General features: G+C 38.7%; 1 protein-coding gene across 1 annotated transcript in view; it reads right to left on the minus strand.

The window, feature by feature from the left end:
* iglon5 (IgLON family member 5) overlaps positions 1-15677 on the minus strand; it is a gene marked incomplete at its 5' end in the record, with an annotated part of 153821 nt that overhangs the window by 16301 nt on the left and 121843 nt on the right. Inside the window, 3 exon segments of the mRNA XM_014016359.1 lie at positions 5360-5479; positions 8171-8403; positions 13375-13453. Of these exon segments, the coding sequence (XP_013871813.1) occupies positions 5360-5479; positions 8171-8403; positions 13375-13453 (432 nt within the window).

Here is a 15677-nt window from a genome sequence, read left to right on the forward strand (position 1 = left end):
ATGGTGTATAATGATGTGATTGTGATGCTGTAATTCTGAGTGTTTTATGTGCTGCAGAACAGGAACCTGCTGTAAAACAGMAATTATGCTGAGTCAGGCTTGATTTTTAGGAATCTTTTCCTGTTGAATCATTAAATCAAATCAAATCAATATAATGGCCAATCAGTTCACAAACTCCAAGCTTATCATTTTATTAAAAGAAGTGCATAGTAACTAAGTACATTTACTGTGTTAAGTAATTTTTTTGAGAAGTTGCAATATTATCAAGTATTTTTTTGTATTCATAACTTTTACTTCATTACATTCAAAACCTAAAGAAGATAATTTAACCTATTTACTTTAAAGTTTAACACCTACTTACAAATTCCAAATTTATGCATGACTCATCATGCACGCTTAAAAAAAGTGTAAAACATAACGTGTCAAATTAAGTCAACTGGTTCCACTAGGCCTAGTTGATTGAACGCAAAGCATTTTACATATTTTCTTTAAAAAATAATTAAAAAGATTAAATTGCTCAGTTTACTCAACTTGGTTAGGATCCAGTTTACACAAGTGTAAAAGTACTTTCCCGATTATTGTGAGCAGTTTTATAACTTATCAGTGAAAATAATTTTTACCAAAGTATTTATTTTTTGTTAAGGTAATTTACATTTAGTTATTTCTTTTAAGTGCTTTATTCCCCTCTGTTTAGTCACTTTTATTTTGCAATAAAAGCACAGAGCACGTCCTCCTCTGCTGCTACAGGCATTTATTTCTGTAAAGTCTGTGTGTCTGTTTTAAAAGATGGCGTGTCCAATGATAAGCCCRTGCTGCACCGGTATATTTAAACTTTATGAGACAAAAAAGCCTGCTTGTTGCTCTGTTGGTCAATGACGGATGCTGTAGAGAGGGAACGTGCGAGCCGTATGCTATCTGTGCTGTGGTGAAGATAAAGGAGGCGGCGCCTGCAAATGATAGTGTGGAACAGTAACACTGTTCCATGGATGTAAGGTCTCGGGTAACTGCAGACGTTTTGCAGAGGAGTCAGAGACTTTTGGCAGGCCCCATTGACCTCTGAGGCGCTCTGCCTTCTGCCAATTCACGACTACCTGGTTACAACCGCCCACCTCCTCCCCCACACGCGTTCCACCCTCCTCTCTTCTCTGCCCTCCCTGCAGTTTTTCTCTGCAGTCTCTGAGTAATGGGGACAGATAGCCAGCAGCTTCTTGCTGTTTCTTTGGGCTCAACAGCCCCCTCCTATCTCCAGCGCCTCTGGTCTACTGCAACTGATGGCTTGGTTGCAGAGACTCTCATGGAATAGCAATGTGGGCCCTATCTCATCCTTTGCTCGCTGAGGGGTTATGAGGGGGTAGGGGAGGGGAGGGAAGCGGTGTGAGACGGTGGGGGCGGCTAGAGAGGGAGGATTACTGCTGACAGAGGAGAAATGCTGTAGGCTTTTACGAAAGGACAACTGCACAGAGTTTGCGATGTGAAGTTGTGTCTACGTGTGTGTCTGTTGCAGGTGTGCAGTGATGCATGCCTCCCCTTTTTTCTCCTGTATGCTTTTGTGTTTCCGTGGGTGTGTGTGTGTGTGTGTGTGTGTGTGTGATCTCCACTGGGCTTGTCCCTGCCTGAGGTACAGTATTATATTGTGTAGCATCACAAACAACAAATGTGCAGAGAAGGACAATATGTGCCGGCAAACACGGGGACAAACACGGGAGAGGAGGGGGAACAGACCTCTGAGCAAACCCAGAGCTGCCTGTAAGTACAGCAGTACAGTCGCTTGTTCGTTTATTAGCCTAACAGTATAATTACAGCCTGTTGAGTAGATGTTCACTCTGACCTATTTATTATTGCTATCTTGCTGCTGCCTTTCATCTGTGTTGCTGCTGCTGTAGTCAAACCAAAAGTCATCCGGTACACTGCAAGATACAAATGTTTTAACTCTGACTTTCAGCTCACCGCTCTGTCAAAAATAATGAGCTTTAATCTGGCAAGGCGGTGTGCAAAACACACGTTTATTTGAACAAAAATGAAAATACTATGCATACAGTTCTGTCTACAGTTAGATAACGAGTGTCGATGTGGTTTTTACTGTCAGACAGAGCTAAGATTCAAAAACATGTTGATTTTTGTTAAGTTAAGAACTGAGATATTTACTATTACTATAGTATTATAAAAAAAGCCACTGATGATGCAGAAATTAAGAAACTAACATTCAGTTTTGTTTTCTACTGAAGTGGCAAAAGAAAAAAAAGAACTGAGATATATAGATAAACATCCAAATAATGATTATATATAAAACAAAAAGAAGGTTTAAAAAACTGAGCTTAGACTGAATTTAAAGAAACCATTCTTACACTGCAAAAACTGTCCATTTAATCAAGTCTTACAGTTTTATAACCAGACAAAAAGTAATTTTGATCTTGTTTTAAGACTGATTTAAGCAAGAGCAGACTGTGTTAGATTAATAATCTTGTTGGSCTGGAATTTTCTCTTATTTCAAGATGTTATACCAAGTACAATTGGTATCATTTCACTGAATTACGGGTGCAGTGGAGTGGTTAGGAGAGTTGGTTTGAGCCATTCTCGGTTGTTTTGTCCTTGGGCAAGACACTTCACCCTCCTTGCCTACTGATGGTGGTCAGAGGGTCCAGTGGCGCCGGTGCATGGCAGCCCCGCCTCTGTCAGTGTGCCCCATGGCAACTGTAGCTACAATGTAGCTTACCACCAACAGTGTATGAATGTGTGTGTGACTGTAGTTTAAAGTGTTTTTGGGTCTAATTGAGCTTGACAAATCGCTTTATAAGTTCAGTCCATTTGCCATTTAGATCTGATAGTTTCATAGTTAATTCTTTAACTATTATTTTTAGATGGAAAGTTTTTGCAGTGCACGGAATGTAAAAGATCTGTAATATTCTTAGCAATTTATTCAATAGAAGGTTAATATTTTTTATGCTGAAATATGTATTTATTGAAGAAAGCTGATCCCATTTACATCTGTTTCAATCAGTGAAATGTATTGTAATAATAACTTAATATTAGGGGTGCAACAATACATGTACCCGTATCGAACAGTGCTTTAGGTTCAATACACACTTGTATCGAACAACACATCCATCCATCCATCCATTTTCTGTACACGCTTCTTCCTTTTCAGGGTTGCGTGGGTCACTGGTGCCCATATCCAGCAGTCACAGTGCGAGGGGCGGGGTACACCCTGGACAGGTCGCATGCCCATCACAGGGTCACACATAGACACACGAGACAAACAACCATTCACTCTCTCACTCACACCTAGGGACAATTTAGAGTTATCAATTAACCTAACAGTCATGTTTTTGGTCTGTGGGAGGAAGCCGGAGTACCCGGAGAGAACCCACGCATGCACGGAGAGAACATGCAAACTCTACCCAGAAAGGTCCCCGGACCAGGATTTGAACCGGTGACCTTCTTGCTGAGAGGCATCAGCTCTACCAACTGAGCTACCGTGCCGCCTCGAACAACACAGATTTTTTAAATTTACTTTATCATCATGTCTTCTGAAGATGCTCTGTGTTGAAGGATCAGTGGATCTGTGTTTGACTACTCCACCTAGGCTGCATTTTTGAGCACAGATCCACTGAGAAACTTGCTGTTTCAGCAACATTTAATTTAAAAACTGTACTTTTGAGGTTAAACAAATGTTCATAATTAATTTAAATAAATTACAAGTCAAAAGGGACATGGAAATTTCTCTTTTTTGTATCGAAAAAATATCGAACCAAACCGAATTGTGAATTTTCTGTATCGTTGCACCCCTGCTTAATAACAATAGTTTTGAACTATCTCAATATGTTTAGGAACTCTTTTGTGAAAAGTTAATAACATAAAATTAAAACAAGTTGAGGGATTTTAATGCACTAAGTATTTAATAGTTACGTGACAAGTAGTCAGAAGGGTTTCAAAATTTAAAGTTTAAAGTGAACAGAATATGTTTACTTCAGGATTAAAAAACTGAATGGGAAAAAAAAAACTAATGCAGCCCTGGTGTAAGTGGACTAGTGAGGTTAAACCGTCCCTTGGTGTTTACAATAAAGGGCTTAAAATATCTAATAAACACAAACTGAAAATACTGTAACACATTTTGAGAAATTTACAACAAAACGGGTGCCAAACATTCTGGAGAAAATGTCAGTCTTTATAAAGGGCTAACTTTTCACAGTCCTTTTCATCTATCTTTCCTGATACAGAATGACTGACAGACATCTTGACACGCCCCCTCAGCTTGCTGGGGCTAAATCTGTTCGGCCCAGGGTCGGCCCAAGGCCACAGGCTTCAGCCAGTGAGGGTGGACCCATAAAAAYGTGCCTCGAGTGCGAGCCTGATCTGGCATCGACTGAGCAGATATGATAGTGAACAAAATTCACATAAAGAGAATTATTTAATTTCCCACCCGTTTTCCTTCATATCTTCAGAGGAAAAACTGGAAGTGAAGAGGTTGGAGGCAGATAGACCAAAGGATTTTTAAATTCCAAGTTTTTCTGTCATCTGCTTTCAGTGACACCAAGTCACAGAAATAATAAGGTTATGGGTTTTGATGGTGGTTTGTTATTCAGTTGTATTTGTGCTGAAAAATGACAAAATGTCTATTTATTTATTTCATTATTTCAAATTAGATGCTTCTGCTGTTGGAACCCAATCTGTAGTGTTTTATTATATATCCATTTATTATATATCTGCTAGCATACACTGTTATTATTTGAAAAATAAATAAATAATAATGAAACACAAACTAGAACAAATATATTCATTATAGCAGAATMCTCATTCAAGATTTGTTGTTTTCTATGCAAAGTAGCTAACTCACAAAATACAGACAATAAGAATGCCTGCCTTGCATGACAATAAATACAGTACAACAGTGATCATATTAAAGGGATCTGACTTCATCTTTCAAGCTGCTTTCCACCTCGGACCTCCTCGGTTGCGAGCACTGACWGAGGTAAAAAGTGGCCGTTTCAATGCTAAAAGTGGCTGGTGGAACCGTGACACTGGATGACAGGGTGAACAAGGACAGATGCTGACAATTATGGGTGGTGCTGTGGGGATAATAATGCATAATGGCCGGCTATTTGGGACAAAACATTGGGACACAGGGAAATTTGAGAGCATGAGTTTAAGATGAAGACAGACTAAATAGCTGGATTTAAGAATGATGACACAGGGACRGAGGATAAAGATGTGGACAGAAGCTGAATGCTGATGAGGCTGCGGGAACCAAAGTAAAGACTTTAACAGGCAGGGATGAACGTATATACAGGGAGATAAAGGTAAAGGCGTAAACAAGAAATCTCTTGATCAGAAGAGAAGCAAACAAGAAGGGGTGGCTTACATTTCTGGTCTTTCCAGGTGACGGTGGGCTCAGGCCGACCCACTGCCAAACAGTAAAGGTTTACATTCTCCCCCTCGTTCACCGACACATTTTTTGAGATGTTTACGATTCTCGCTGGCACTGAAAAACAACAACTTCCCATTAAAATCTGACCACAGAATCACCTTTTCACAACATAAATTATTGATAAGGCCTAGCCTTGCAGTTTATTAAGGTGTTCAGGTCTCTGTGTTTTAGACAGACTGGCAATCATCTGATTAATGATCTGAGTCTCGGTGCTCACTGAAGTGTGCAACAGTACGGTGCACCATCTACTTAAAATACACTAAATTATAAACTGCTGCAAACGAGCATCCAAATGTTGTCCTTCTAACATCTACTTTAATTTGACCTTTGCAGAAGAAGAAAAACAACCTTCGTCAAAGTCGTGGGAATTTGTACTTGTATATATTTTAAGCAAATGACCCCCGAACACCATTTTGCCCCGAACTCAAAGAGATGGTGCAGTACGTGTGCAGTTCGTTTGATAACATGATGGCCCTTGAATTTAAATGACCTATTATCATTGTTTTAATGAGCTTGGCTCTGAGATTGCTTTCTGCACGAAATCAACCGAAGATCCTCCTTTTTTTTTTGTATGTTGGAGTTGAAGTCTTGTGGTGATAAAGCACAGATTGGTGTGCTGCTTCTGCTTGATGCAATGACTTGAGGGTATAATTATTTTGTGTACTATCAAGCTTCAGATGCAGTCAGCTCAGAACTGTACTGGGCAACATTTATAAGCTCTAGAATCTGCCAATAAATGTGTTTTAAAATGAATACCTTGAGCCAACTTATGTTTTGATTTCTGTAAAATCTAACTATTAAAGATTGTAAAAAAATCTGTTTAATTCTTTCTGCTAGTGATGTGTAACTTGACTTTACACTACAACAAACTATATGCTAAAAATAGACACATATAGGCTCTGAACAGCATCTTCCTGACAGTCTGGCATCAATACATTGTGTCACTCAAGATCAGCCAGACTTTCACTCACTCAGCTGCTGACTTGATGACTGAGCCCCAGTCGTGATCCTCCACTGTCAGTTACTGTATTTAGTCAGACAGTTGGACAGCCTCCTGTGTTCTTCATCCTCTCAAAGCACATTCTCATCCACTGAATCTGTCCAACTTTTCTGTTTGCAGATTATGTAAATTTAGCAAACTTGGAAAAATAAGAAAGCTGTTTTCCCACCTGCTTTCCCTTTCATATAGCTGTGCATATAAGCTCGCTGAGCTTCCATGTAAACCAAACATTAATGCTGAAAACAAATCATGTTTAAAAGAAAACATAAATCACCCATCRAAATATACAGCACCGAGCAAAAGTTTTAACTTGTCTCTAATTTCTTTATTTTAGTTTCCAAAGAGACAGACCTTAAAAAAAATCTTTTACAAAGGTTTGGATCAATAGCTATTCAGGCTCTCTGAAGGTTTATCAAAGTGTTTTTGAGGTGACTTTGACTGCTTTTACACYAGTATACAGCACCTGATCATTTTCAGAGAACTGTGGATCATTCAGGAATAAAAAGGCTTTTTAAAATCAGGGGATGAGCCAGAGGTGATCATAACAGGCAACTTTGAAAAGTACCATTTTTAAGGTTATTGTTACACACTTTGTCACAAATGGCTTGTTGGGAACCCAGTTACAACAAAGTTTGTTCTCATTTCTTTGGTCGAATTTATTAAAAATATATAAAAAAAATAACCAAGTATTTTGGCAGTATAGTATTTTGGCAGAAACAAAGCAATTCTCAAAGTGCTATTGGCTGAAAATGTGGCATGGAGTTGATGATTAACCAAAGGATGATGCATCGCTCAAGTCATGTATCAGCCTACTAAAAGTTTTATTTTTTTCTTTGGAATTTCAAAAATACAACTGTTTATCTGTTGTTTTCAGGCACGGCATTTTTGTCCCTGTCTTGTCCACTTTCCTAGTTTTCTGAAGCACAAACTTCAAACATGTAATGMTATCAGGCACACCAGTTGGACAGAAAATGACAGAAAAAGCAGCCAAAGTCTAAAAAATAACTTTGAATGACCTTCAGATGTCTGAAAAACTATCGTCAAGATCACTTTAAAAGATTACTCCTTAACACGAAAATCTAAAGAAACCAGTTTTGGTGAAAAACTTTTGCACAATACTGTGAGTCARGATGGGCAACTTAAATGGTGTTAGGGGCCACTATGTTTGTTGTGACAATCAGAGGACCACATAGTGCTGCACATTTATCCAAATGTAATAAAGCTGCCATTGTCAATATGTTTACATATGTGTGTGTGTTTATTAAATCAACATACAGTGCAGYAATGTAATATATTTCAGGAGTTGACACCTTGTGTGCAGACTCATGTGTGGTAGTTCTGGTGAATAGTCCCTGTTGTTTACGTGTGACTTCAGTAAACTTCTAATATTTAGCTTTGTGCAACACGTTAGCCAAAAGCATCTCTAAACAACCTAAACATGTTTGTCTTCATGTTGTGTGACAGATAGTCTACCTCCTGAAAAATACATAAAAGATAAAAAAAAAGTCAAAAATGGGTGGGCCAGACGGAGGTCAGCTGCAGGCTGGATGTGGCCCGCGGGCCGCCAGTTGCCTGTCCCTGCTGTAAATGTTTAACTATTTTTTTTTAAATATATTTGTTTGTTTAGACTGCAAAGGCAATCAGATTTACTCTCTCTGGATACATACGGCTAATAATTTAAAAACCACAGACTGGAATAGGCAGCTTTATTAAAAGTGCAGTTCGGTCTCGACACAGCGGCTGACCTTGGACGATGAGGTAGACGTGGGCGATGCGGGGTTTGTTATTGGCCTGGAAGGTGCAGGTGTAGGGTCCCTCGTCTGTGATTTGCACCTTCTCAATGTGAATGGAGAAATCACTGTTGTTGCTGCCGAGCAGCGTCACGCGCCTGTCCAGCGACCACCTATCTGTTCCAGTGAAAAGGATATTCGAGCGGTTCAGCCAGGCTTTGTGGGTCACCTGCTCGTCGATCCGACATCTGTGAGAAAACAGAAAGTATTTAGCAGGTGAAATGCACTGTTTTACTTTATAAAATAATACATGGTTTTCCAGGACATCGTTAAGGGATGGGTAATATTCAACAAAGAGTTTGTTTTTGGCAAAAAGGTAAACATTTCTGGTCAATTTAACTACATTTAGATAAATATGAAACATTAACTTGCACCATATATCTTTATTTAGCAATTTTAAATGGGATCATCATTCTAAACTCTGTGCATCTCAAGAATTTTAAACTCCCGGGCAATTTTTACTTGGTCTTTGATCTTTATTTACTTGTTGGATGTGAGTGGCCTCTGCACAGTTATTAAAAATGATTAATTATCGCAAGAGCCAAAGCTTTAAATATACTCCTCAAAACCTTGTTCTAACCACCACTAGCCATTAAATCATCAAAGCAGTTTCTCTGAATTTAAAATGATTAATATACATAAAGCCAAAATTCAGGAGGCTATAAGAAGACAACATGTTTCTGGTACATTTTTTCTTCCCTTCACAATGTATCTAAGAATGTCATTTTATGGAAATAGTAGTGATGTATTAAACATAAACATGAAGCTTGCCTGACTCATACTAATTATGTACTTAATTCCTAAGAACGTAAACTGTATTATGACATGACTTGTTCCCCTGTACCASGAAAGTGCCAGGTATGTACATACCCTGTGAGTACCACAACCAAAAAAGTGCCGTTGCATAACCGATGCATACTGGGGTGTATTATGCATTTCAGCAGAGGAGTAAAAGACTTTGTCAAACTTAAGCTTCAGATTTTGTTAACACCAAAACAAACATTATGCATTTTGAAAAGATGTACTGTGGAGTTGTTTAAAAACATTTCTGATCACAATGAGCAAAAATATGGAGAAAAAACTGCATAATGTCACAAAAAGTCCATTTCTCAAACGGTTTAGCAAGAGGATGGTTCAATATTTCCACTGCTGTTTGTAGCACAGTGGGAACAAGCATAAATGCAAATTATATTGAGCAAGAAAGCCTGTTTGAATAAAATAAAGATAAAATAAAAAATGTTTTCTACAAAAAGATGGTGAACCTTAACACATCTAAAAGTATTTTTGAAACTCCCAAAAGAAGCAGAAGATGAAGATTTAGCCGTGGCCCTCACAGTTCATCTGTCAAAATGTCACTAAAAATCTGCAGTGATCCCAAAGGAAGAGTTTGCGTAAGATGGCCAGAAAATCTCACAAAGCAGAGGGCTTTGGGAGGAAGAAAATGACAAAAAATCTCAAACAAGAGCACAAAGGATACTTTTAAAATATAGTGTTTGTTAGTAATGACGGCTCAAAAACATTTGGTTCATGAGTTTTACTTGTTAGACGTATTTTTATTTGAAATGTGGAAGAGTATTATCCACTGTTTATACCCATTTCTAAAAATGGGTAGAGTATTCAGAAATTTTTACTCAAGAGTAGCGATACTTCATAATAATATTAGTTAAGTAAAGTAAAACTACTTTTAAAAGTACATTTTTTCTAGAAAAATTACTCATGTAAATGTAATTTAATATAACTAGTTTCTACCCACCTCAGCATATGAGAAGGGAAGTCAGCATATTAACCAGCATTTTAAAAGATTTTACACAAAAATATTCAAGCTCAGTGAAARAACAGACCTCTATTATTCTAAAAATATTCCCCCTGTTGGTGTTTTTGATAAGAATTAGTGAGGCTCTCTGTTCGTTTAGAAAGAAATGCTGTGACTGCAAAGGTAACAGCACATGATTTGCCTCATTATCATTCTCATCAAGCCATTCAGTGACCCTCTGTGCTGAATCTGCATTTCTCCGTCTCTCCGAACAAACTTTTCGCTGTCTTCTTGTTTATTTGTCAGCAAACCCTTGGGTAATGAAGTCAAGCAAACTTTTTTACGTGTCGATTCCTGTTACACGGCTAGAGAAAGTGGGTCAGGTTATAACACATTCGGCTGAACTCGGTCAAACAAGAAAACAGTTTGCGAGCAACAACACGCTGAATGAAAAGTGGTCATATACCATTCTTCACAGCTTGGTAAATTTCTTTGTCTGCAAGCAAACTTTGAAAATGAATTTGGCCTGCAATTCTAGTCTGGCTGTTTGTACGTAAATTATAGTTAGCAACAAATGGAAAAATCTGTCAAACAATGAAAACTAAAAAACCTATGGTGTGCTGAAACACTGTAATTTACTTTTGATTTGTTCTGATTCAAAATAARACATGAAATGTCTGCCTAGTTGTGACATCTAGTGCTTGACTTGGCCACTAGATGTCCTTAACCGGCTTCAACTATTGACGAGATGCGTTTGAAGTCCTCATGTTTAACGGAAATGACCTGGATAAATATCTCTGAGGGGTATCATTTGCCAAGTCAGTAACCGTGACTCAGCAGCACACAAAAACACAATCCAAGTGAGCCTAGATGTCTTTAAAACATTGATGTTAAAAATCCACATATGAATCCAAAGCAAAACGCTTTATTGTATTGATTAGGCGCAGTTGTCTGCTAATAGTTAAAGGTAACAGAAAGAAACAAACTAGTGAGAATTCCCTACGTTAAAAAATATTATCTGTGTACGTATGGTCTAATAATCTATTTTTAAATTTAATCACTTATGCGCTGATGCCGTTGCTCCAGTACTGCAAGCCCAGAGGAAATGAGCATCATAATAACATCAAATGGGCTTCATCTTAATGGCCCGCATCAAAGCCAACACAACAGCGTTGTCTCATTAAAAACATAGTTCTGCCACTTGGGTAATAGTGGTTTTATATTTAAATTAAATTTATTTATGGATCTTTTGTTTGACTGCTGCGTACTGACCAACACAGACCACATGTTTTATTTAAATTTTAAGTTATAAAAAAAACCTYTTAAGTAAATGATTTTTACCTGAGCAACTAGAATTTACATTTACAAATAGGAGCAGGGCCGGCCCTAGCCAATTTGGCGCCCCAGGCAAGATTTTCGGTGGTGCCCCTGTGCAGTTTACTAAATCTCACTGCCAGTTTACATACATTCACATACCAAATAAATATTTTTATATTTTGTATTTTTTTTCTTTTCAGAAACCAGAGGCTTGTTTCACGAAAATCAGATTTCTAAATTCAGGATATCAGCTGTAAGCTGAGCTTGAACAACCAGGAAGAGTTTTTGTTTATCAGTGTGTGGAGTAAATGCCTGGAATGGATTGAATGATGAGTTTAAAAAAATTACAAATGTAAACCAATTTAAAAAACTGATTAAAGCAGAGCTCATTTCAAAATATGCTATATTAGATGTTTAATGTTCAATAGTCTATAAGGTAATTGATGAGATAAATAGAACTTAAAATAATTCTACATAGTTAAACACGATGTAAAATGGAAACAAGTTGTCTCTTTTTTTTTCTGAAAGTTAGTTGATAATACATTGACAAGTAGGAAAGGGGCAGGACATTATAAGATGTATCTTCTACCTGCTCCTTTTCGAACAGAAAATATAAAATTTTGCATGTCACACGGGCAAAATAATTTGTATTACATTTTATTTCTTAAGTTTGTTTCATTCTATTTTCTTTTCTTTTTAATTGTTTTAATGTCTGTTCGAAATAAAAGTTTGAAAAAAAAAAAGAAAAAAAAAAAAAAAAAAGAACAAGCCTTCAACGTGTAAACAGCTGAGATCTGTTGCTCTAACATCAGACCAGCTTCAACAAGGCAGCTCATTCAAGCCAGCTGTAAATGGTTTAGGATTAATGCACGTTTGCAGTTTGTTTACTAGACCCACTGGGTGGATCAAAGATTTCCTGATCAGGCATGCGCAGTAAGACACGTGAGTCTCACTTCTTCCAGCAGTTTAATGGTTAATTATGATTCATATGAAGAGATGAGAAGAAACACCGACTGAATGCTGAAATAATTTCAAAAGTAAAAACTTTTTGAGCCAGTGAATAAGTCTGTAAGTTATCTGAAATTAACTAAATGAACAAATTAAAATGAACAGCTGATCGCTCACTTAAATTGATCACTGTAGGAAAACACGAGGGACAGAGGGACAGGGAGTSGGGGGTTGGGCAGCGGGAAGGGTGAAGCTGAAGCGCTGAAGGAAGGGGGACAAGTCGGCCTCCAGTGTGGGCGCGTGTGTGTCCCCCATTTGTGGTGCCCCCCTCAGATAGGCAGGGCCCTTAGCATTTGCCTGTACTGCCTATGCAACAAGGCCGGTCCTGAATGGGAGTAATGCAGTGTTGCTACAAATAAATCTTATCTTGACGTTGTAATGAAAAAAAAGTCAGATTAAGGAAATGGTTTTAATCATCTATAAGTCTGGGCTTATGTGGCTTTAAAGTGCTAAATCACAACTCCACAGCATCAATAACACAGCTTCAAGCTACACGTCTTGATGACAAAATGGATTCTGGTTCTTTGATTTCCAACTTGGATAGAGACTTGCTGATGCTGACAACTATTGACACATTTGTTCTTGGCTTCAGAATAAAAAGAGACTAAAAACAAAACAAAATTTGCTCATATTTGTTGCAGAGGTGTACAGGCTTAAAGGTGATGTTAGAAGTGTTGACTTGGACTTTTTTCTTGCTATGCTGAGTGTACTGTCGGGCCATGTCGCATGCAGGAGAAAAAAGAAGCAAGTTGGCCTTTTTGTTGCTTGGTTGGGAGCCAGCAAAAGCTGTGATTTCTACTTTATCACTCACAGTTAGGTAGGTGTGGTTGGACAGAGAGGAGATCCACCCCCTGAGCTGACCAGCTCTGTTGTTACATCTGAGACAAGGTTATTTCTCAAAGTCTGTATGACTCCGTAGTTATTCATTAAATTAGCCAAGACAGAGGTGAAAAAGTATGGCTCATTGTGGGCCGTTATGAAATACAAAACTGGCAATTAAATCTGCATGACAGGTGGTGGAAGGACAAACATGTTTTTCACTTTCTAATCAGTTGGTGCAGGTGCAAAATTCAAAAGTTACCTCAAAATGACACTTTCGCCTTCCAACACTGTAATATTGTCCGGCAGGAGTCCGAATTCTGCTCCGTGCACTCTGGACCCTGTCGAGAGAAATGAGAGAAGAGCACAATGAGCATCCAATAACGAACACTAGACGCTCCACTGGTGCTCACCAATCTCAGCTCAGGTGCTTGAAGATCTACTACCTCGACGAGTAATTTGCGGCAGGGATGTGTCCTGCATTCTGCTTACTCATTTCTAAAGCGAGAAATAATAAATATACAAAACAAAAAGAGCCACAACGTCTGCACTGACCCCCATACTGGAATAATAATTCGGTTTTAGCCTGCATTCTGGTGGGATGCGCGTTCATTGAACAGCGCTGATAATGAGCCAAGGGATGAGGATTCACACGGAGCTGCCGGAGCGTGAAATGAAGGGACAGCAACGGTAACAGAAGGGATGCTCATCCTGCCTACCAATACACACACACACACACACACACACAACTGAAGAGTACAAAAGCACAAACACATACTGTATCACAAACTCACACAAGAACAAACACATTCCAAGAACCATTAGCTGAAGGGGAAAAAACAAACTTGGCATCTGCGAATGTCTGCCACACTTAGTTTTAGAAAAAAAAGTTGAATAGTTGGGGTTCACTTTTTGTAAAAAWTGGTTGGACTGAAAGCAATGAGCACCAGATATCTTGGTGATATGGCATATTAAAGTAGGCTGTTCCACAGGAACAGGTGGCTTTTTCCATCTTACCTCTGTTGAAACACAACATGACACCAGACACAACCCCAGCTTCTTCCCTAAGTCTTTGATAATCTTTTCTTCCCTCCTCCTGCAGGATGACCTCAATATCTCAATGGGCTTTTGCTGATGCCTGGCCTTGAGGTTTAATAAATGGTGACTTTATGAAATGAAGCTGCTGCGCTGAGGTGCTGAGAAGCACCTCAAGGTTTGTTAAGCAGATGTGCGAAGTCAGAGGCATGTTAAGCGCGGCATATGAGAACCTGTGAGGAGATGAAAGCCAAAAGTGATGGCAATACGCCACTAAGTAGATGAGAAATGTGGGTTTTAAATTAGAGAAGGGTCTTTAGAGGAATCACGATTTGATTGCAAAGAATAATGAGAGAAGCTTCCATTTTATAATCCACATCATGCATCACTAATCAAAAGGGTCTTAAAATGCAAAAAAGTCCTGCCAACTACACACACACACACACACACACACAAAACTTTGCATTTCTTAGACAAAGACTAACCGCGCCTGTTATCATGCTTTTCTTTTCTTTGCAGAAGCTCGATAACTGTGCTTTACAACAAATAGAACGCCATAACAGATACCCTCCATGACAAAATCATTATAAACAAAAGTGCTGAGTGACAATAATTTTGTTGCTATGGTGTTTTTTTGTATGAGGGTGTGTGAGTGTGTGAACAGGTCAGGTGCAAGGAGGAAGGGTGGTAATTTGGATCCAAAAATCGACCAACTTGCAAGATTTTTTTCTTCCTTTACCTCTGCTCGTGTCACCCCTGCCATCCTGAGATTTAATGCCTCCCTTGTCTTCTTTCTGCATAGAAACTGGGTTCGGCTTTACTTTGCAGATGAAACAGATGCTTTTCYGATTCCTGCGTATAAGAATTTTTGTACGCTTCACTGCATACTCTTGACAGATGCATGGGCGTAAATGTGTACGTTTGTTTGCCGACATACGAAAAAAAGAGGAAAAAGAAAAGAGGACAAACTAATGACGCCTCAGAAGAAAATTGGCCCTGAAAATCTCTGACTAAAAGCTGTAATCGCATTAATGGGTGCTGCCGCCACCACTGCTGCTGCTGCTGCTATCTAGGCCGGCCAAAGATCTGAGAACTGGCTTCATCCCTGAAAACCTTAAAGGGGGGGCACGCCACATTAGCTGCTGCRCCCAATGTTGGAAAAACTCTCACAAGCTTTTGTTTATATGTTTATTTTTTTTTTCTTTATTAGCCCCGGAATAATGTTGCATTGCTTTACTGCACTCGTGCTTCCCGTCCTTTTCTCAGTTTGCAGCTCAGGCTTTTAGCTGTTCTGTGCTCCGCGCACCAGGCTTTATTTGGGTTAATTTAATTCAGTTCCAGGGCTTGGGGCTTGTGTGTGTGTATGTTTGTGTATATATGTGACATGCTGTCATTAATACACCCCACATTTGCAATTACAGGCACACACATAAAGAGAAGATGCTCTCTATTATATAATGCAACACAGGGGTACACACACACACACACACACACACACACACACACACACACACACACACACACACACAC

This window comes from Austrofundulus limnaeus, unplaced genomic scaffold, assembly GCF_001266775.1.
Source record: "Austrofundulus limnaeus strain Quisiro unplaced genomic scaffold, Austrofundulus_limnaeus-1.0 Scaffold143, whole genome shotgun sequence".
NCBI lineage: Eukaryota > Metazoa > Chordata > Actinopteri > Cyprinodontiformes > Rivulidae > Austrofundulus > Austrofundulus limnaeus.